Source organism: Pteronotus mesoamericanus, unplaced genomic scaffold (genome assembly GCF_021234165.1).
Source record: "Pteronotus mesoamericanus isolate MK-2021 breed Mesoamerican mustached bat unplaced genomic scaffold, CSHL_Meso_final contig_32, whole genome shotgun sequence".
NCBI classification, from domain to species: domain Eukaryota; kingdom Metazoa; phylum Chordata; class Mammalia; order Chiroptera; family Mormoopidae; genus Pteronotus; species Pteronotus mesoamericanus.
Genome location: NW_026555134.1, coordinates 11437011 through 11459838, shown reverse-complemented (window position 1 = coordinate 11459838; position 22828 = coordinate 11437011). Strand labels below are relative to the sequence as shown.

Here is a 22828-nt window from a genome sequence, read left to right as displayed (position 1 = left end):
GCGAGGTTGAAGGCCCTGAAGACAGCCCCACTGGCTCACACGCGCTCTCCCGGCGCCTCGGTCAGAAGCAGAACTTGGGGCTTCATGGGAGAAAGGCGCAGCGAGCAACACCCATGTTCTCACAGATCAAACCGCCGGCAGGGCACAAAGGCAAACCCCGCATGCTTTGCATACATGGATGTAAACCTAAGGCACTGACAGAAAAGGAAAGGAGGGCCTCAAGCTCTGGCCATAGTACCGCAGACGTAAGCGAGTATCTAACGTCACTGCTGCTTCATAGATGGTTTAAGACAACCCAGAAAAGACAGCATCGTCCAATGAGGGCTTTGTCCTGATTCTAAGACCACTGATGTAGGCATGTCTAAAGTGATATACAAGTGTGCATTGTTGATTAAAAGTATGCAAATAAAATTTGACATTCCTTGCAGACACAAAAGCAACCTCACAGCTTCCTTCCAGGAGTGTCCTGGTGAGGGGTGGTGTCCCACCATGAAGCAGGGCAGGGCTGGGAATGAGGGGGCGGGGGAGGGCTGGGGGGTTGGGGAGGAAGAACTAAGTGTCTAAGCGTCCAGAGGCCGGCCTTCCAGCTGCAGACCGCCCCTCCTCACCTCTTCTCCCTCCCTGCCCCCGGGCGTTATGAAGACATCTGCTTCGCCACTGAGCTTTTCTTGCTATTATTTCACACAAATCTTCAGCTCGTTTAGCCCAAGTCTGATGTATGTTTAGTCTTCACAGAGGAGGTGCTCAAGGCCAAAGATAACATGCAGTGCCTGTTTCACCTCCCAGAAAATACTTATTGGGCAAGGAGGTAGAAAGGGAGCCAAATTCCAATTTTCCCAATGTAATGAGGACTTTCCCTGTTGCACAAGATACAATGTTTCCAATGCAAAACATCTATTTTTGCACATCTGCCCAATAGCAGCTCAATTAAAAACAGGCCCATCAGACTAACGCAGTTGCCTTCGCGGCTCAGACAGATCCTGCCACGCTGCAGATAGCAGAAAAGCACTTAACGGCAGCCACAAGGCAATTTTCCAGTAAGATTTGTTAATCTTTACATAGTCATCCTCATGCAGCCATCAAAGTAAACTTAATGACAAATCAGTTAAAATAAATTACTTTGAGGAACTTGTGAGGATCGGGTAAAAAGCAAACCATATGTGACATCTCTTAGGTCCTGCCCGTGACGGCATGTAATTGTCACCATCTGTGCCATGTATTCTGTTTGCCCGGCCTACCCGCCCCCACCCGCCCCCAGGTCTACTCTTCGCCCTTCTCTGTCCTCTGTGGGCCCCGGGAGGCTGACCTCTGTGGACCACAGGGCTGTGTCTGCATCAGCTATGACCTTGCGCTCTGGCTTCCAGCTGGGCCCAGCCACCGGGAGGCACCAGGAGAGCTCAGAGCTGGAGGAGAGAGACGTGAAACGTTAGCCCCCCGCCCGCCTCGGTGCTCCTGCAGCCGGCAGCCCCTCTGCATGTGCCGGCTCTGCTCTCACTGCTCACTCCCCTGCTCTTTCGGGCCCAGCTCAGCTAATCCCTGGGGGCTTCCCCAACCCTGGTTGGCTCCTGCCACCCTGCCCACATCTCTGTAAACAGTCCTTCATTACACGTTCTCCAGCCTAGGGCAGCCTAAACACCTGGGGCTGGCCAGGACCCTGGCTGACATGCTGTTGGCAGCCGGCGCCGAGCTGGGATCACTTACATGGACTGTGTGCAGCAGGTCAGCTACCAGGCTCTGCTTCAGCTTCTCATCGCTGCTGGTCCCATGGAGCACCAGGTCAGGCATGTACGTGGGGCAGTAACCCGCCAGAAGGGAGCGGCCGAAGTTTCTTACATTTGGGTTGCTGATGCTCTGAGACCTAAAACAGTACCAGTCTGTTAGAATACACAATTAAAAACCAACTCCCTTCTTGTTGACAGCTGGAACAAAAACCCCAATGACACAGATAAGATTCAGGGCGGACCACTTCACCAATCCTACCATAAGCGGTAAGCAGATCCTCGGTGTGGGACAAGGGAGGGGGTTGGAGGAGTAAAAGAAGTTTGTTTTTCCCTAAAGGTAGCAGGAAGAAAACAGTATATGGATAGCCGGTTACGAGTCTGTTCTTGTAACTCCTATGGAACATGCACCAGGCAGTCTGTGTCAAGGGAGTGAAGAGAGAGAGAGTCTACTGAGGGGGAGCTTGCCAAAAGGGGACTCGACGCATCTGCATGGGGTGGTACCCACAACAGCGCCGCAAAACAGAAGAAGCCTCTAATTAGTGCTTTCCGTCATCACAGACCAAATAATCGACCTGATGGAGTGTTAAGGGAGAGGCGGTGTTTCCCAGCCGCTTCACGCTGCTCCGACCAGCGGGAGAGAGGCTGCCCGGTGAGTGTGACCCACCTCCTCTGCAGCCAGGCACCTGCTGCCAGCCCTGCCGCTCTGTCTCAATGACGGAGCCCTAAGCCCCTGCTCTCACCACGCCTCCATTGGACCCCCAAGATTCCCCCTAAATGTCACAGTCGTTGCAAAGGCACCCACTTGCCTCCTCACTCAGAGAGCTCAGAGCCAGTGGTCTCCTTGGAGAAGGGGCAGGCTGGACACTATTGGTTTGATAACACTTCTAATGCTTGAAGGGAAAAACTGTTACGTGTACAATAGCCAACAGCAGCCAATATGATCATGGCCGTATTTGAACCCAGACCCCTCTGCGTCCCAGCCGGCCAGCATTACCTGGGCAGAGGCAGCTCCACTTCCAAGGACCCTTCAGTGCGGTCACTGCTGTGACCTAGATTCAGTGTGGCTGAAGCACACGCTTCGTCGTCACTGTCTCCGAGAGCGCTATCAGAGCTTTCGTTTCTGGGAATGTCTCCTTCAGTCCTGAAGTCCCCCGTCCCGTCAGCATCCCCACAGGGGACATCTGCAGCAACTGAGACACCCAATTCCTGCTGTACACACCTGCCAGGTGCTACCAAAGGTCCTTCCTCATCCTCCGAATACAAACCTCTGGTTCCCCCCAGCATTTCCTGTCCAGGCCCGGCCGCACTGGCATTAGGGACAGACGAGTCAGCAGCAGGGTGGGGCTGCCCGGCAGCATCTCCTGCAGCTTTGGTTCTGATGCCTCTGTCCTCAGCATAACCCCTGTCAAATTCACCTTCGTCCCTGTCTGATGATGGGTTCTGAGGACAGCAGACATTCTCTTGGAAGCCAGGCGGGAAAAAGCACCTAGAAACCTGCTGGTCCTGAGCCATGTCAGTGGCCACCCTGGATTCAATCAAAGGACAACTGGCTAGCTCTGGATATTGTCTACAGGCCTTTAGCCGCTCCTCCACTTTTTGGGTGCGGCTTTCAAAGTCAGACTCTGGTGATACAGAGCTTCCAATCTGGAAAGTGACCTTTTCTAAGGGAGGCTTCTCCCAGGAAAGTCTGTCTGGGCAGGGCCGCGCCGCTGACCGGTCTGGTAGCTTCTTATGCGTCTCGCCTTTCCACTCCTCATTGATCTTTGCTCCTGCTCCTGGGCCGTCACAGCTGGAGAACCTGGAACAGCCATCTCGTGGGGCCTCTTTTTCACTTTCTTCCTCCTTACGAAATGCACCCTGAGGTTTCCAAGAGCTGCCTGGAACTGGGTCCTGGTAGCCCGGGCTACAGGCCGCAGAACATGCGTTTCCTTCCTTGTCGGCTTTGGGACACAGGTCTCTAAAGTCATTGTCCTCTGAGGTTCCAGCCAAGCCCTCAGGCCCAGGGCTCCTTCCCTCGGCCTTCGTCAGTGGCAGGATAGGGGGAAGGAGGGCGGGCTCGCTTCTCACCGTGACAACCACATATTCGGACTCCTCCACCTCTCCCCTCTCCAAGGCTGTCGTGATGTTGCTCCCATTTAACACCTGCTCCCCTTCTCCGTGATTCCCACTCCAGGTCAGCTGGTTCTCTTGCAGCTCAGAGCAACGGAGAAAGTAGGTCAGGACGTAAAGTATGCGCTGGACCAAATCCTTCTGCTTCCCCACCACCACGGTGCGCGTCAGCCTCACCGGAGAGCCGATGGCCCCGTAGAGATCGCCTACAGAGCAAAGTGGACACAAAGGCAAAGTCGTCTGGGGTGAGCATGCCTTGCATGTGTCAGCTTTTACAAGAGAAAAATGGAGACTTACCGTCCAAACTAGAATTGCTTCTTCACACAAATGACTGAGGCAAAGAGGTAATTTCTAGTAATGACCAGGTTTTAGTTTTGCCTCTGGTGGACAGTCTGGAAAGGCCTGGCATGGGCTCAGCCCGCCGCTCTTGGGGCAAGGGGACAGTGCTGGCCCAGCACAGCCCTCCATGAGGTCTGCCCACGCAGCTCACTGGCTGGCCACCCCCCCCACCCCCGCCCAAGGAAGGCTGAAGCCAGAGAGCCCTGACTATGTGACCAAATCAAATACTGTATCTTGGAAACTAGAATAATGAGACTTTTTTTAGAGGAAATCATGGACAACAGAATAGGCCTTGGGGTGAAATCCCAATTCAGGGATCTCTGAACCAAAGTGCAGTGAATCAATTCAAAATATTTAATGAAATGAATGACCTGTTCGGAATTATCCCAATATACAGACATGTACCAAGTAGAATCAATTTGATTAAGAAGAAGAAAATCACTTAGTCATGAATAATATGAGTCTGAATATAAATGAATCTGAATATTTCTATTAATTCACATGAAAATTCTGCAGGAAAAAAACAAAACAGATCATGTCCCATAGGTTATATCCTGACAAGTTGATTAAAAACTGGCTAATGAGCCATGAACATCTGGCTTAAAGGAAGAAGAGCAAATGTGTCGATGAACACAGCAGTATAAGCTTTTCATCAAAAGTGTTGGTCAAGTAACCTACTAAAATTAGTGCATTTGGTAAGTTATATATTTGACACTTTGATATTAATGATGACAACCACAACAAAAAGCCAGCATTTGCAGACTGTGCAGGTATAGTGCTAAGTGTTTTACACAGATTTGTTTCATTTACATCTCTGCGTAAGCAACCCTGAGTTAGAAACCATTACAGGAATCATCAAAATGTTGAAATAAATCAAAACTTGAAAAGATACTAAACAAAAAAGATGAGAAATATGGTAATTGTTATAAATAAGAACTCGGGAAGTTAGAACCCATCGGGGGAGTGCCACGAGAGAGGAGGGAAGGCATTAATAAGGGCACACAGTAGATATCACTAATTAAATTGATAGATTAAGAGAGAGGGAAAATTTATGGGAACCATCAGGAAGCGCTTCCCCTGGGGAACCCTTCGGAAGTACCTCCTGTGGAAACTGTTCCCTACCGTAAGGCTACTGCTCCGAAGAACTTAAAGTACAGGACAGAAATGATATTAAACAATCTTCTCTACAAAGACTAGATGACAGGCTAATACAGTTTTATCATTGAGGTTTTTGCAACCGACTGAGAAATCATCCAAGAATTCAAAAGACTGTCTCAGAATTGCAGTCTGATGCCAGAACAAAGGCTGCTGTTTGAGAAAACGCTCTTGACTAAGAACTTAGTGTCACTCATTGTTACTTCCCTGGCTCACATCGCCTGTTGCTGTAGGCGTCACAGCTTGTCAGGCATTCATGGGACACTTGTTAACTCAGTCTCAATGTTAATAACGAAGATGAGCATTCCACATCCAAAATCTGGTGTAAGAAAGAAATCAGATGAAAAGCCACTCGGAATGACAATGTTATTTTTCAATGCATTTAACATTTTAATAATGAATTCGTAAGTGGAAAAAAGTAAAACAAAGACAGCTATTGAATATATAATTTATAATCATTTAAACTCTATAAAGTAATGAGAGCAATGTGTGTGGATATTGCCATTACTTTAGGACCAAACTTCATAAAAATAATGCATTAAAATAATAGACCTATAATATTAAAGATTTACTGCATCTTGAACTCTACAGCAATTTTTTGAGCCTGGATTGAGGAAGCTACTAATTTTAGAGTAAATTCCATTGTTCTCTTGAGTATAATTCTGCAAAATGAAGGCAAGTTGCACAACCATGGGAACAGACTTAACAATACTGAACTGTTACACTTAGAAACGGTTAAGATGATAAATGTTATGTGCTGTGCTTTTTAAAGCATAATTTGAAATACAAACTTCAATTTAAGAAAAAGAGAAAATGGAAGAAAGACAGAAAAAAAGGGAGGGGTGGGTAAAAAGTGTCTGCAGGCGAAACAGAGAGGCCAAAGTGTGCAGCAGCAGGGTTGTGAACAGGGTAACCATAGAGATGAGGGACAGGACAACGAGGGGGCCACAGAGAGTGAACACGAGAGCGCGGGACAGAGGGCGGAGGGACAGAGAGAGGGGAACTACGGAAGGGAGAGGGGAAGAACGGACAGAGGGTAGGGAGAGGACAGGAAAGAGATGGGGAACGGAGAGGGGCACAGAGAGGCTGGAGCAGAGATGAGGGAGGCAGAGAGGGCGAAGCGTTTGTAGGAAAAGAAAACACCAAGACAGAGGGGGAGAAAAAGGGTATCGAGGGGAAAGTGGAAAGAGAGGGGAGAGGAAGAAAGGGGGAGAGGATGAGGTAAGAGGCTGAGAGAACTCAGCAGCATTATCAAGGGGACAGAAAGCAGAGGGTGACAGTTGGGGGCGAGAGGTGGAGATGGAGAAACAAAGACAGACAGAGGGAGAAACAGAGAATTAAAAAGAAGATAAAAAGAGAAACTAAGTATCTTAAAGGGCCACTTGTTCATTGATCACATTCTCATAAATGTGCATATGCTAAGAAGTCCCCTTTAAATAGTGTTGCCGTGATGCTAAACATTGATATTTATTGTATCTTTATTACCATTTATTTCACCATTTTGTAATTTCTCTTGTGAAGTACTGTTTGGCTTATGGGGTATTTAAATGTGGGTGTTTAATTTCTGGGCAAGTGGGGATCTTCTCCTTATATATTTCATTGATTTATAGTCTAATTCCGCCGCATTCTGAAATAGGAAATTTAAATTTCTGGAGGAAGAAACTGAAGAAATGCCAGACTCCTTTACTTACATTAATTGAAACCAGTAATCGCAAACCTTTTTTTTCAAGGATTTGAAAAGCTGCTTCTCATTTCCACCAATCCTTGAGGCCATTAGGGTCACACAGACACCCACAGGTCTCCTTCAATCGGTGGTGAATGACAGTGGCCTTCACACTCCGTGTGCCCACCCAAGGAAAGAAATACCTTTCAGACTGCAGCCTCACACTCCCTCTGTGACAGACATTTTATGAAACACAAATGTGTCACTCTGGTATTTTCTATTCTATTGCAGTTTTTAAATACTCTTTTGACCTAGTAAGCAGCTTCCACAGCCCACTAGCAGGCGGTCAGCCACACTCTGGAAACCTGTGTGCAGAGGGCATGCGCCGGGCACAGGCGGGTGGCTATGCTCCCTCGCAGCGCGCCCAGGGAATGCAAAGGTTGTGTTGCTCCCAGCCTCTCTGCTCGTTCTCCTGGGGACACTGAGGAAGCAGGCAGAGCTGGGCACTGTGGGACCTGTCCTGGCAAGCTCTCAGACAGGCCTTTGAAATGATTCAAGATATGTAGAATCTTTTCTATTACTGAGGAACCTGGATTAAAATTGTATCTGCATCAGTGTATATTCCCAGCAATTGATATTTTCTTGTTTACTGTGACTTGGTAAATAGTTAAGGAAAATACAGTAATTGGAAATAATCATCTTCCCCTGTCAAATTATTGGGTCCCTTCGATTTTCTGTAATAATGGAAACACGACCATCATCGACACTTGGCTTCATAAAGCTATCGCCTGGCTCTGCAGCAGGGCCTCGTTCGCGCATCCCCTCCTCACATGGCTTTGCCGACAGCCAACACGGCTGGACTGTTAGGGGCAGGGACCACGGGCGGTTTGATCATGCATGATCTCCTTTGAAAAGGGGCTGTGGAGAGCTCGCAGGAAAGAGCTTGTCTTCCTAAGCTGAACAAAGGAAATTAATGGCTCTCAATTAGTTAAATTTCAAATGAGGAGCATGTCGAATTATAAATACATTTATCTAATTAAATGCAAACTACTTAATTAGCAGTTTTTCAATGGGCGACCTGGCAGCATGTAACCACGTTTCCTTAATATCCAAGCCCCTTCCCTTCACGGCAACCACTTCAGGATAGCACCTTTCTTCAGGGCTTTTGTTCTGTAACAGAGACATTGCTGTGTTCCCCGCTGGAAGAACCGGCTGACCCAGAGTGAGGTGGGCGCACACTGAGCACTTTTCTGAGCTCAGTACTGACTGCTTGTATTAAATCCATTTTAACAGCCATAAACTCTTTATTAATTCATTTAACCCGCATCTAGTATGTCCCTAACAGTGAGACAGGTATTTCCTTTCCTACATATCTCATGACCCAGGGCACAAGGACAACTTTATTATCTATAAAATGAAAGCAGCAGTGATAAATTTGGAATGGGAGTCTAACTAATACATGTAAAAAATACTTAAAACAGTGCTTGGCTCACGGTGACAGCTTTCATTACTGTTGTTAAAACACTCTGTTTTCTAAGATTGGAGTGCTTTTCCGTAGTCTGTGAGTTGTTTTCTGGAAAACGTCATTTTACCAGCTCCCCAGGCACGCCTTCCTGGAACACCCCCTCCACTCTCCCACTTTCTCTCTCGGTGCCCCTGCAACGTTTGTATTTCCATCAGCACACCAGGAGCAAAGGTGCTTTATACGTAAGTGACTGAATTCCCACGACAATCATGAACTATTATTCCCCCTCGTTTCACAGATGAGGAGACGGAGGCACAGAGAGGTTAAGTCACTTGCCCGTGGGCACCGGGCTTGACTCGGGCAGTTCGGGCTCCGGCACCGCAGCTCCCAGCCTCTCCGCCTCCCAGTCTCTCCCGCACCGCTTCTGCATGTCCACATCCCAGGACAACCCACTCGGGACATCCTGAAATCGTCTGACCACAAGTCGGCCTCCTCTCCTAAGCAGATAGTTTGCTGAGAGGCTAAGCAGCTCATGTTACTCAACTCCATATCCTGGCATCTAACACAGGGCCAGGGACAGAGTGCGTGCGCAAGTTTTCCTTAGTCGCTCTAAACGTTTGATAAATGAGAAGTCCTGGAGTACACCTCTCTACCCATGACCCCAACATATGCAAAATTGGTCTCAGAAGTCCAAAACTCCGTCCCCAACTATGCCAAAGCATTTGATTCCTATACCATGCCTCAGCATAAAGGTGTGAGGAAAAAAATGGTACCAACTAACTGCAAGAAAGCATTGTAGAGAAAGGTAAGATTTTGGACTTCAGCTAAAATTAAAAAGGTGGTGAAATGATAGTATGTCACTTTCTCTTTTGCCTTTTCTCCTGTCCAGTCCTTCCTCTAGGGCAGTGGTTCTCAGCCAGGGGGTGTGTCTTGCCTCCCACCCCTGGGGACATTCAGCAGTATCTGAAGAAATTTTGATTGTCACAACTTCTGAGGGGGGTTTTCTGCTGGCAGCTAGTGAACAAAAGCCAGTGATGTTTCTAAACATCCTGCAATACACAAGACAGCTCCCCGAGCACCCACCCAGCAAAGAATGATCTGGTGGTCTGAGTGTCCATAATGCCATTGTTAAAAAAACCTGCTCTAGGGTGATTTGCTACGCTGTATGGTAGAGCACAATTTATCTACACAACTTCAGAAGAGCAGAACAAAGCTGCTAGCAGAGAAAGGAGAGGAAAGTGGTAGCCTTACAATTAGAAATCTGAGGGCCAACGCCTCGTGCGCGTATCACTGGGTTAGACAGTTAACACCAACTAAAAGTTCTAGCATTTTCCCTATGCCATCCCATATTGTCTCTGAATAATCAAACCAGATACTAACCCAGCTGCGCCCAGAGAGGATTATACGGGTGGGTCTTGGCCAGCGTGTTCACTGACTGAGAGGTGCGTTTTTCCGAGAAGGCTTTAATGGGAGGGTGATCGACAGGCATCACAGTCGGCACCCAGGCCAGGTGGTAGGTTAACACTGCAGTCAGCAAGGCCGCAAAAAACCTTTGGGAGATGGAAGAAAATGCAACCGGATGAGTCAATGCAGGAAGAGGCATGTCACACACAGAACACACACTGGCCAGGGAACAGGCACAGCAGGCTCCAGAGGGTGGAAGCTTACTGGTTCTTGTTCATCTGTTCTATCAGAAATGTGAACTCCTTGAGAAAGCGCTGGCAAAGCTGTGTCTTTTCCAAAGTGCTGGACATCATGGTAAGCCACACGGGTTCCGCTAGCCTTGGAACAGAATACAAGCCCCAGATAGTCTCCCTGTGAAAAGAGAAGGGGTGTACAAAACTGTCACAAACATTATTTTGGGTAACCTTTATATAAAGGAATAAAGACGGTAACAGTAACCTGAATCTATGCAGGGCGCAACGGACTTGAGCAAACTATAAAACAGGAGTCTGCAAACTATGGCCCACAGGCCAAATCTCAGTGTCACCTTTTCTGTAAACACGGTTTTACTGGAACACAGTTATGTTCATTCATTCACATATTGCTGCTTTCGCACAATGACAAAGTTGAACAGCTGTAACAGAGGCCCTTTACAGGAAAGGTGTATCAACCCTTGATATAAAATACTGATTTTAAAACAACTTATTTTCACAATGCCTTCAATCAGAATTTATGCCCATTTTTATAGTAAAGATATAAGTATGTTTTATACTAAAAATGTGACTCAGGCAATACAACTCTTGTGATTCCTGGCTAGTGCTTTAATTCCCTCAACCAAAGCACCCTCTTCATTTTAGATGAAAAACCTACATACATGGCCCTTCATTATACGATATACTAAGTTTTTATGTGGACTAACAATCAAATTTATAGAACTGTAAGTTATTAGCAAAAGTAGCTAGACTAGCTCTATCATTTCACATATTAAGAAATGAACACTAGAGAAATACGTTCCTTGCACAGAATACACAAATACTAAATGACAAGGTCAGGATGAGAACGCAGGTCACCCAACTCTTCCAAGAGCTCCATTCCAAGCTACGCGATGCACGTGTTTTTCCTAAGAGCCCACTGACTTGGCTCAGCCTCTCCACTGGTATCTTATCCACTTTTCCAAAATCAAAAGTAGATGAGACATACGCTGACTTGATTTTCTAGGTGCGTGCATAAAAGAATTGAGACCCAACAGCGTTCCTCGTTGGCAAAAAACAGACCTTTTGCCATTTTAGGTAGCAATGGCAAATTAGAATCACATGGAACTGGGATTCATTTACCAAAACCAAGGTCTCCAATTGCTAACACTTTATTTTGTCCCCATTTCTGGAGGGATAGACTGTTGAAATATGAGGAAGAACTCTCTCTGTACACTGTCAGTGAGGCTTTCCGGTTCCATACTTCCAGAGATTTTGCTCCAAGCAGTATTATAGAGTTCACCAGCATATACCTTAAGCATACCCAAAATGTTCTAACAATAAGAACTGTACAACTTCTTATTCCTTAGCTACAGAGTAACAGTTTGTCTCATTAGCTCCTGACCGCTTTGGAGTGGGATGCCATTCCCCTTCTGGAAGGTGGCTCTAAGAAATGGTGTGACAATCCCCGCTCGCCGGAGTAAAAGAGAAGGCCACCTGCTACCCAAAGCAGGTGGCCTTTCCTCCCAGACACTGGGGACAAGGCCTCTAGAAAACTGGTGTCCAGAGTACAAAGATTATTAATTAGAAATTAACAATGAAGGCACACTAGGGTGGTCATATAACTTAATATCCAGACCAGGACACTTATGTGAGGCCACTGGGTATAAACCAGGACTGCCCTGGCAAGCGGAACGTGTACTTCCATGACATACATACTCTCTCCGTCTATGCTGTGGACGAGCATCCTTGAACTCAAGTTTCCACATCTGTACAAGGGGTAACAGAGCCTGCTGCTAGGGCTTTTGTGAGGATGATATGGAATGTGAACAGGCTTATAAGAGACACTAGAATATTAAGTTTTCTCCATTCACTCTGTTAAAAAAAAACAACATATCAAGGACTGTCTGTCAGGCAGTAGCGAGGAGTAGTTTGTGCTGGGTGACTTAGATTTTTTTACTTCCTTGATCTCTGTTTCCATCTGAAAGGGAAGGAGCTGCTGAAGTGACTAATAACGGCCAGCCCCCAGTGCTTCCAAGTCATGGTCTCTGTCAGCCCAGATCCACGGCTGCCACTGCTACTACTACTTATAAATTTGTTGAATTTCACAAACTGCAAATTTACCTGAATTCTCCCAGAGCTTCCATCAGACGGCTCACGTAAAACTGCACCCGGAGACTTGATTCTGCTATCTTCCTACAGGAGATCATGGCCTTCATTAGAAAGAAACAAGCCAAATTATTCTCTGCGAAGAAAGTGCTGTATAACTAGATACTGGGCTTTTTAATCAAAACCCTCAAGGTAGTGGTGCCTGAAGTCATCAGGAAGTAGTAAATTTCTCTCCTAAAGCCATGCAGTATCTGCTGTATAATACCAATGTGCTGAAGGACCTATTGCTGCTGCAGATGATTTACATTCTCTAGGAAAGTGATCTGATACCTAAACAAAGAGTCTACCATCTTCAAAGACCCATAATCACTCCACTATTTGAGTAGGATTACATTCTTATTACCTTTTCGATTGCACTCTTTAGCCTGTTCATGTGAGACTCAAACAGAGGGAAATGAGAAAAAAAGAAGTCCTGGAAATCCCTTTGGGCTTCTTCTTTCTCACACAGGGAAAAGATGATACTTATGGCAATTTTCTTCCTCCGAACTATGGCCGGATTAGAGCTACAGGTTTCTTCAGCCAAGCTGAATGTTTCATCAGTTGACCTGGAGGGAAATAAGTTTGAAGAGTTGCATCAATGACTCACACCTAAGATGAACTCTGACATCCGGGGATGCTATTCAGGTGGCCAATCCAGAACACTCAGGGTCTTAACTAGGAGTTGATCTACCTCTAATTCAGACTCTCCTGTAATTTTCTGTCATGAAAAATGAAAATATCAGCTTATAACCTGATACTATCCTAACATAAAAAAAAAAAAAACAACCTTAAAAACCTGAAAGCAATTTCAAATGTCCCCTTGTTAGACTCTTAGTTCTTTTCCCTTGGATTATTTTGCATCAGATTGGTGGTATTTACGAAAAGATGTGAAATATCTGTACACTCAAAACATGGGCCCTTTGTTCTCTGGTTGACAGACACCAATAGTTAAGAACGTGGGAAGAGAAGGGATCCCATGCGGTATTCCATTTAACCGAGGATCACTACTGACTACTGGTAGTTGAGGCCCACTTTCCCAAGGCTATTCCAATTAGATGAATTTACTCCTGTGAATGCTCAGATCAAGCCATGAGGTTGATTTAGCTCTCTGGGAAATCTCCCAAACACAAAAATCCACCTCTCTTCTGGTACAGTCAAGTTCTCAAAAAACTTAAGATTCTTTTGAGAGACTCTGCTTCTACGACAAGAGAATCATGAAGCCAAAAAATTCTGAACATACATTCAATTTGTCTTTTTCCCCCCCATTACCATTTATCTGCCTTATGGGTAAGCCTCACACATATGGGCTGACCATGTCTTTTATTTAAGTATTCTGAAAAACCAGCATAACTGCTACATAGCCATCAACAGCAAGAGTGAAAATAAAAGAATTAATTTGTTTTTTTCTAAAAAGGAATCAAAGCCAAGGACATAACATTGCAAATAAAAGTGTCTATTCTGGCACATGGTATCAACAGCTATGCAATAAGTTTTCTCTTACTCACTGACTCCACCATTTACACTCATCTCTCTGCCAAATATGGGAGGATACCACTTCCTCCATTTCCTTTATTACAAAATACAACATAATTGTGCTTTGCAGAATTCGAGACAGTTAGCCTCCTACTCTTGGTCTTAGATTTCTTATTTAATGCTCTACTCATGGTCTATAATGTGCCTGTGATTTCAAGTATACCCACATTTTTAAAAACATCCATCAAAGGTTTTATGGTCAGGAAGACTATTTTATGTTTAAAGGACAGGAGACAGACATCTTGGTCTAACCTCCGAAAGATATGTTATTGTTTCTCCTGACTTTAAGCAAGATTCCAGAGATGTAGGTGTGGTCAATAAATCAGTAAAGGATCTCACTAACAGATGTGCCTCTGAAAGGACATGATCCCCAGGTGCTGTCATAAATGTGATGCATTATAATAAAACATAACCTGTTTTCTCTGAGAAATTTCTAGATCCTAATCATCTGCTCATCAGAAAAAAAATTCTTGAGACTCTTAGAATTTTACTTAATTTCATACAATGCTCCCTCTTCTTTTACACAGTACCTGCAATATAATTTGTTTTCCTACACCAGTTTACTTCGACTCTGTACAGGAAATTCTGAGCTTATTAGATACGAATATTTCCTTGCAACCCTTTTTTGTCTACTTCTTATTTCCCTTCTTTTTCAAAAGCAAGATGGCCATATCAGCCCATCCATCTTTGGCCAATGTGGTCTTTAATAATCAAATTGCAATAAATACTGAACTCTATGCAGATTTATGCATCATCTTGATCTCTACTCGGTAATCAATGACCACTTCCACTTTAATGTAGCAGAGGGCGCCCCCTACTGAATTTCTGAAGAACTTCCATAGCTATCACAGCGTGGGTAGCTCTTGCTTCACTGTCTTTCTCTACTGAGTTCTAAAGCAACTGGGCTTCATTCTGTGGTCCTGGATCAACCATTCAAATGGGAATAAATCAGGTCATGTGGTATTATAATTATATTTTAAAAATTACTCCACAATAAAAGGATGTTTCAGAATGTTTTGAAAAATTCAGGTATTGTCTGGCCAGTGTGGCTCAATTGGTTGGAGCACCTTCCCATAAACTGAAAGGGGGTGGGTTTGATTCACAGTGACGGCACATGCCTAGGTTTTGGTTCAGTCCTGGTGGAGGCACGGATGGGAGGCAGCCCATTGTTGTTCCTCTCTCACATCAATGTTTCTCTCCCTCTCTTCCTCCCTCCCTTCCCCTCTCTCTCAAATCAGTAAACACGTCCTTGGGTAAGGGTAATTAATTAATACATTGATTATTTCAGGTATGCATCCAAATTCTTCATGTTATCTTTATCCTTAGTCACTGCCAGGTAAGGTGTCATAGACCATTTTTGCAAATGGGGAAACTGCAGCGTAGTGATTAATCAACTTGCTTTAGTAAAAGAAAACCTCTTAGTGACACGGCTGGATAAGAAGCCGGGGAGGATTTCTGTCTTCTAGGCTGGGATCATTTCTTGGACGCCGGAGACACCCAGGGACTCCGCCCCCACATCTGACCCCTCTGCTGCAGCTCCTGCCACAAGACGCACGGTGCCCGCGGGGGCTCTATGGGGGAGACCTGGGAGTAATCGTGCCAGCTGACGGGCCTTTGGGGCAAGGAAAGACCACTGCTACCCATTTCACTTTTCTCCTTATAAAAAAATCATAAGGAATTTTGTTGACATAACCATTTACAAACATTATGAGTACTTCAAGGTCACAAAAAGAGCCAAAACTCTGATTATTTAAGTGCATCTCAATGATCTATACTAGATATCAGGACTGATGGTCTAATTGTTTATGTCAACTCTGAACTTATGCTGAATCTATGGAAACGGTAAAACATATGAAATTTCCATTTTTATGAGTCAAAGAACATCCTGTCAGCAACTTTATATGGTTGGTTCCATTAATCATTCAAGTCAAAAGCTTTTCCGGGACATTATGCCTTCCTCCTTTAGGGTACCAACAGCCTCACTAAGGGATGTAAGCTCTGCAGCTCTCCCCCAACTACAGGCAGTACCAACCGCTAAACACTCAAGCCTGACCCCCCTCCTCGGCCTCCTGCTGCAAAAACCAAAGCTCACCTCGTGGCACAGCAGGGGGCCTTGTGGCATGGGTGTCAGTGTGGAACCACCAGTTAGGGATTGTGAATATCCTCTCTGTCTACCTTTAACTCTCTTAGCAAGAACGTTTTTTGACTACTGTGAATTCTCCCTCAAAGCCGGAGGCAATATTTTTGGCACTCACTCTTCTGTCTAGCACAAGACACTAATTTTCCCATCCACACACCTGTCAAAAGGGAGCTATCAACTGCAATCTCCTTTCAATGAAAGGATCTTTGCAGGCACAGGGGTCAACTCAGAATGTCCACTGCACTGACATTCTCAGTGCTAAGTAGTGCTGACCCCACGCCAGCTCCACCAGCAGGCGTCCACTCAACAGGGAGCCCTGCCTGCCAGCTCTGGGAAGGCCCCGGGTTTGGTTGAATGTCCTGCGGTTGCTATCTTGAATTCTTAATCATTTTCTTCCTGACCTTGTAAGTGAAGTCTGATGGACAGTGAAGCATGTGTGTGAGCAGGAAAGACACCAGACTACAGAGCAGGCGGGCTCAGGCCCAAGGGCATGCCACCCAGATGGTGGGTGACTGGCCTGGTGGTCAGGCGCACCCCCACGTGCCTGAGCGATCCAGGGTGCCGCAAGGCCCCAACTTGGAAAGGCTGGGGCCTGGGCCCAGGCTGGTGACTGTGGCAGCGGCAGAAGCAGAAGCAGGCACGGCTGTGGGCGAGAGGAAAGACGGGCAGGGCTGTGACCCACGGTGGGAGGCCAGCCTGTCCATCCATCAGCAGGGCCCGTCCCTAGGAACTCTGCACAGACATTTAACTCTCTGACCTGCGCCCCAGGACAGTAAATAACCACATAGTAAGAGCCTAAAGAGGATACTGCAAAAAAGCCTGATCAGGAAGTTACTGAAATTCTTCAAAGAGTTTATAACCTCTGGTTTTGGAAATTGCAGCAGCAGTTTAAATCAAGTATCCACAGACACAGAAATAGAATGTAAAGGTAAAGATCAATGCATTGGACAGAAACACCCCCACCACTATTTTCATATGAAGCTTCAGATGAAGAAATTATTAATAAGGAAGCCCAGCATAAAACTAACTTTTCCATACAGATGAAGATGCAATGATAGAATGCATAAGGCATTTCAAACTATATACAACTCGTGAAGACACTTTCAGTTTCTTTTAATACTTCCATAAGTTACAGGAAATATCAGAGAAAGATTAAAATAATCTTGTATACATTTACATTTAAAATTAAATTCAGACTTACAAAATGGGTTTGAGTGAAGAATTAAATCTTTTTAGAAAAACTTTCCCACAAGAATCAACTGATCTAGATGTACTAAAATTTACATTTTGAAAGTCAATCAAAAATGTATCCCAATGTTGCCATAACTTACAAAGCTCTAGTAATAGTTGCATCAGCAGAAAGATATTTCTCCAAATAAAAAAATTTGCCATCTTGCATTTGCCAGGAGCTACTAACACTGCTTATACATCAATTACCGTATAAATTTTGATAACCTAAACAAATGAACTTGCAGAAAAGTGAGCCAGAGAAATATCATAATAAATGAAGACATCACATGATTACTATTTCTTATGCTATATAAAATTATTACACCAAAGTATTACCTTTCGCAATTTATAAATTTGCTATTATTAACTTTTTTTCTTTTATTGATTCCAGAGAAAGGGGAAGGGAGGGAGGGAGAAAAAAAGGGAGAGAAACATCAATGTAAGAGAGAAACATCGATTAGTTGCACCCTGACTGGGGACCAAACTCGCAATCCAGGCATGTCCCCTGACTGGGAATTGAACCTGCAACCCTTCAGTCTGCAGGACGATGCTTAACCAACCGAGCCACACCAACCAGGGAAACTTATGTCATTATTCATGTGTCACTATTATTCCTATTAATTTAGTAAGTAAAATATTTTTTAAGGGAAAATTTTACATTTTAGTACTCTAACTGCTTTTTGAACAAGGGACGCTGCATTTTCATTTTTGAGCCCGAGGTACCTATTTTCAGTGAGTTCACTAAAGATACATTAATTCCCAATGCCAGGTCTTAATTCAAATTAGAGTTGTTGAAGAATCTGGAGGACTGGGTTAGAGACTGCTATTCAACTTGGGATTCAAACCTGAAAAGGTGGATGGGCATTTTTCATAAAGGGAAGACGTCTGAAGCGGAAGACTTCTAAGACCCATCTATTTCTTCCACTCACAGAAATCGTTGTGATGATACTGAGGACAGGGGGGCACCTCCTCCTGGCAGTTGCAGTAATAACCGTGATAACGGTGGCAATAGCAATAGTAAAAGTAAACCACATTGGCCAATATTTTATTTACTATACCTCGTTCTGGCCTCACTTGATTTGCTATATCCCTTAGAACTTTTCCAACAATGCTGTGAGGCTGATACTAGGACAACTGTCACACGACATGTGAGGAAACAATACTTAGAATCCACGTTAACTCACTCACATTCATCTAGGTGATGGCAGAGCTAGGACGTGTCCCCATACCAAAGTCCACGCTCTTAACCATTCTGCTCAAAGCCCATCAACCAAAAAGCAGTTCTGCAGTGAGTGATGTGGCTATGATTGTTTTTTTTTGGGTTGTCTCACTCCCTACAATCTTGAGAGCAACAGGAGAAGAGACGAGCAGCCGGCCATGCGCCACATACGTACCTTGACTCCTGGTTTCTCAGTGTGTCCCTGCAGCGCCGTCTCTTTCATGACTGGCCCCCAGTCCCCCACACAACCACCAGCAAGTGTCCTCTTCCTTGTCCGAGTCCGAAAGCACTTTATGCCTCTCTATTGCACTTATCATTTAAGGTCTTTATACTACTATTTATGGTATGTATCTTCAATCTCTAAATGCAGGCAAGTACCTAAGTCATCTTTATACCTTCACAGATTCCCTACACATGGTGATTACTAGTCAATTTACTAAGTCAAACAATTTATATGTAGATTTTCACAGGTACAACCTGTCTTAATTCCCTTTTGAGTTTCTGGATTGTAGAAAGAAGAGGTTGGAGGCTACTGACGTAATATCATCATATGCCAAAAATGTACATTTTGCACACAACTAAACTTTCGATCTAAAAGCATGCCAAGTGGGTACTAGAATTATTGGGGGCATCACTTTGTAAATTATGCAAATGTCTAACCACTATGCTATGCACATAAAACTAATGCAAAATAATGTTGAATGTCAGCTGCACTTTAAAAATTCTAAATATAAAAATCAACTGAAATGAAGGCAGAAAATATCTTGATGCCATCCCTATTCATAATCCAATTCATAACTTTAAAAATTTAAGTTTTATGAAGAGAGTATGTCACAATCCTTGAGTTTCTATATTTTCAAAGGCAACGACGGCATCACCGTAAGGAAGGGGTTCATTCCACCCTCCTAATCGTACAGGAGCCACATCTGGAAGGGAGCCAATTAAAACACAGAGCACACTCATTTTAAATTAACAGCAAATGTAGCTTATATACAACACATCCACTCAGTAATTTCCCAGTGTCTTCCAAACCAGGAGATTTGTTGTTGTTTTTATTTTTTCTAGGAAACTTCTAACATGTACTTTCATGCTAACCTGAAGCTCACTGAAAGGTTTCAGCCCCCCTGCCCCCTGGACGCCAGGTGGGCACAGTGTCCTGCGGTCCCAACATACTGCCTGCCCAGCGCCTTCTCAGCAAGAGGAGACCTGCCGCTCACCTCCTGGGGATGATGCCGTTCTCCAAACTGGTGGTCTGACTCCGAAGCCAGCGGCGCTGGTAGCTGCTGGACGAGGACGCAGAGGAGCTTGGCGAAGGGAAAGGTGTAATCAAAAGGCTGCTTAGGGAGGCTGTGGGGAGGAAGAGTTAAAAATCCAAAGTTGTGGTAAATGAGTCCTGTGTAGCTACATAAAAAACTACATGCTGAGTAACCTCAATTTCCAGGTTCTACCGGTCCTATCCAGCAGAGGGACACATAACTTCTCTCTTACTGAGACTTAGGTACAGCAAAGAAACATCCTCTAAGAAAAAGACTGGAAGGACATTATATAAATGTTAATAGTGGTTTCCTCTGCATGGTAGAATTACAAAGTCTTTTTATATGCATTTTATATAAATAAACACCAATTGCTTTTGAGATAAGAAAAATAATTAAAGGCATTTTAAAAGACAAAAAAAATAAATAAAGTCTATTTGTCTGGTATAAAAAAAAAAAGGAAAACAAATGAAAAGAAACAGGGATCACAAACCGAGCAAGTGTATCAATTAAGTTGTCCCGTGTTACAAATGCAAAGTAATTATTACTCATTCTTTCAGAGAGTAGATTTCTCATTAAATGGTCCAGATAACATAACCGTTTGTGATACTACCCTAGTAACAAACACCATGCACAATGTTTACTTACACACATCGCCTCCTCTTGACTACTTCCTCATTCGCCGTTTTGAGGTGAAATCTAGGCAAATGAGTAGTTGCTCCACATAATATCCTCTTTCCTGCTCCCCATCTCCAAATACACAATATTTATCCATCCTACCCCTATCCCCAGACTCTAACCTTAAATCTGTTTTCTGCTTGGATTACCTATTTGCCTCCCAGCCTCTCTCTCTGCTTCCTCCTGCCACCTAGTATCAGGTCCCTGCACTTGGGTTTGCGTAAGTGTGAGCTGACGTGTAGCACAGACTTCTCTCGCAGGCAGGGAAGACTGGTCCCCTCAGGTAGGTGAAGGGTGTCTTTGAAATCACAGCTGCTTGACGGATGTCTAATGATTTGGACAAACTGGAAGGAGGAGACAGACTTTCTCCTTTTACTTCCCTAGGGCAAAGGAATTTGACACCGAAGTGTCACTCAGTCCAGTGGAAAAGGAAATGGGGTGTTAGAGATGGCTGGTCAACATTTTCAGAAGCAAGTCACAGGACAAAGGAAAGTGACTTCGGGAAACACAGTGTAGTATGCTCACAAATATCACTTGATAAGGCAATTTCTCCAAGGGACTATTACATTTTTATTTACACTTTTACAGGCACATAGAAATACCTTGACCCTCTGACCTCAATTCTTAAATACTACAAAAGTTACTTGGCTATTAGCCAATAATCAATAAGCTAATGCTGAGTGTCTACCATGTGTTGGTTCTTGCGCTACGCAACAGGGATAGCGTAGTGGACAACACACATGCACATCGGCCTGCATGAAGCTTCAAGTCTAGAAGAAGAACGGTGAACCTCCCAGGCTATAAAACATAGGTATTTACACAACGACTCAAGGTTCTCCCCACAGCAGAAGTCAATGAGATGCCTTGAGCCCCCTGTACCCAGGACAGTGCCCTGAATACCTACAGCAGGCAATTAATAAATGTTTACTGAACATATAGCACTTCTACACGAAAATGTTACCCAGGTGTGGCTGGCCCCAGGAGATGGCCTCTGTTCTGATCTGGTTTCAGCCTTGATTTATGCCTGGACTTAAATCTCCAAAATTAAATCCACATTTCAAATATCAGTGAGCTGACAATTTTATTGAGAACTTTTAAAGGAGGGAGAAGAAAGTTTTTCCTCAAAGCCACGCAAAATTACTTAATAAAAAACCCCAATTAGACATTTCTGTCCCCCCCAAAAAAGATCTCAAAGTCCCCTGTAAGATCCAGATGGTCTTTGTTCCCTACTGCCAAATCTACAGGGCACCCTCTCTCCCCTGATCTTCTGCTGAGCAAATCAGTTTTGGCAGGTGGAGGACACGGCTAAAGGGTAGTACCTGTATTATAAACATTTTTCCCCATCACAGAAGCAAGATGGAGGTGCCCCTGAGGTCCAACTTATTCTGGAAATTATTTTGCTGTGTCATTCAGTTTAGTAAACTGGGTAAGAGCTCAGGCTTCTGGTTCAAATCCCAGCTGTGGTACTTGGGTAGGTAACTTAACCTATCAGCTTTCTCATCTGTAAAATGGGGACAATATAGTACCACATCTCAGGTATGAATTGGATCGAAATGAACATTTTAAAAAAGAAGAAAACAGTATAATACAATGTCAATATTAATTAATAAAACTATTATTTGTAATATATAAAGATATTTGTTACTGGATGATGATGGGAAAAGCATTAGCATGTGTCACAAGACAAAAGAAAAGTCTGGAAAACACTGATCCATTTCCTAAGGTTCCTGTGAGGCTTAAAGAAATTACATAAAATGTTTAGCCCAGCACCCCATACAATGAATATTAGCTATTCACACTCTCTCTGATAGTTCTTGGAAAAGTTGGACTAATTAAGACATTTTGGAGTATAAATGGTTAATGCTAATTAGCTAATTAGGAAAAGAAACTAGGGCTTATAATACATAAAAAGGCAAAAATTTAAATAAAAAAAGAGAAGACACTATTTCTTTTCTCCTCATTAAAAAAATGCTGAGTAAGAATTTTTATGGCATACAAATGAAATATTAAGCTAAAGTGCTGGCTTAGAGCTCTCCAGCATTTCCTCATTGAAAATATCTTAATACTACTTACGATTTTTATGGAAAAGTACTATGGTGTATGTATTGTCAATCAGATATTCTAAGAAACGACTCAGTTACAACTCCAAATGCAAAACCAGGCCTACTTTCGGCCCACAGCCTCTCGTCATCTTTCATGAGGAAAGGGTGGATTCAGCTATCTGTTCCGCCAATGTCAGCGCATGTGATTGCTCGCGAGGTCCGCGGTCTGAAAGGCAGTGCAGAGCGCTCCACCGCCGGAGCTCTGCCACGCACCCCACTCACCCGAGGAGCTTGTTAAAGACACACCTGCGCTCCAGGGCCGGGCGCCTGCTGGACACGGGAGGGTTTCTGCACAGGAGTTCAGCCCAGCTACGTCCCCAATTAGCTCAGTGAGCTGGTAGAGAAAATCCCCAATTATGTGAGACTTTTAAATTATTCATAGGCTCAGTTTCAGCTTTAAAAGTGCTGTGTCTAACACTCCTTAATATTTTTAGTATCA

The 22828-nt window shown here is 44.3% G+C and overlaps 1 protein-coding gene across 4 annotated transcripts in view; it reads right to left on the bottom strand.

Moving 5' to 3' along the window:
* The window catches only part of FNIP2 (folliculin interacting protein 2), a 120215-nt gene that overhangs the window by 23232 nt on the left and 74155 nt on the right, over positions 1-22828 (bottom strand). For all 4 annotated transcript variants that reach the window (XM_054576095.1, XM_054576097.1, XM_054576094.1 and 1 more), the window contains 7 exons: positions 19574-19703; positions 12599-12800; positions 12211-12299; positions 10121-10267; positions 9833-10002; positions 2716-4036; positions 1702-1858 (listed from right to left, as the gene is read on the bottom strand). In XM_054576095.1, coding sequence (XP_054432070.1) covers positions 1702-1858; positions 2716-4036; positions 9833-10002; positions 10121-10267; positions 12211-12299; positions 12599-12800; positions 19574-19703 — 2216 coding nt within the window. The remainder of the gene's footprint in view (positions 1-1701; positions 1859-2715; positions 4037-9832; positions 10003-10120; positions 10268-12210; positions 12300-12598; positions 12801-19573; positions 19704-22828) is intronic.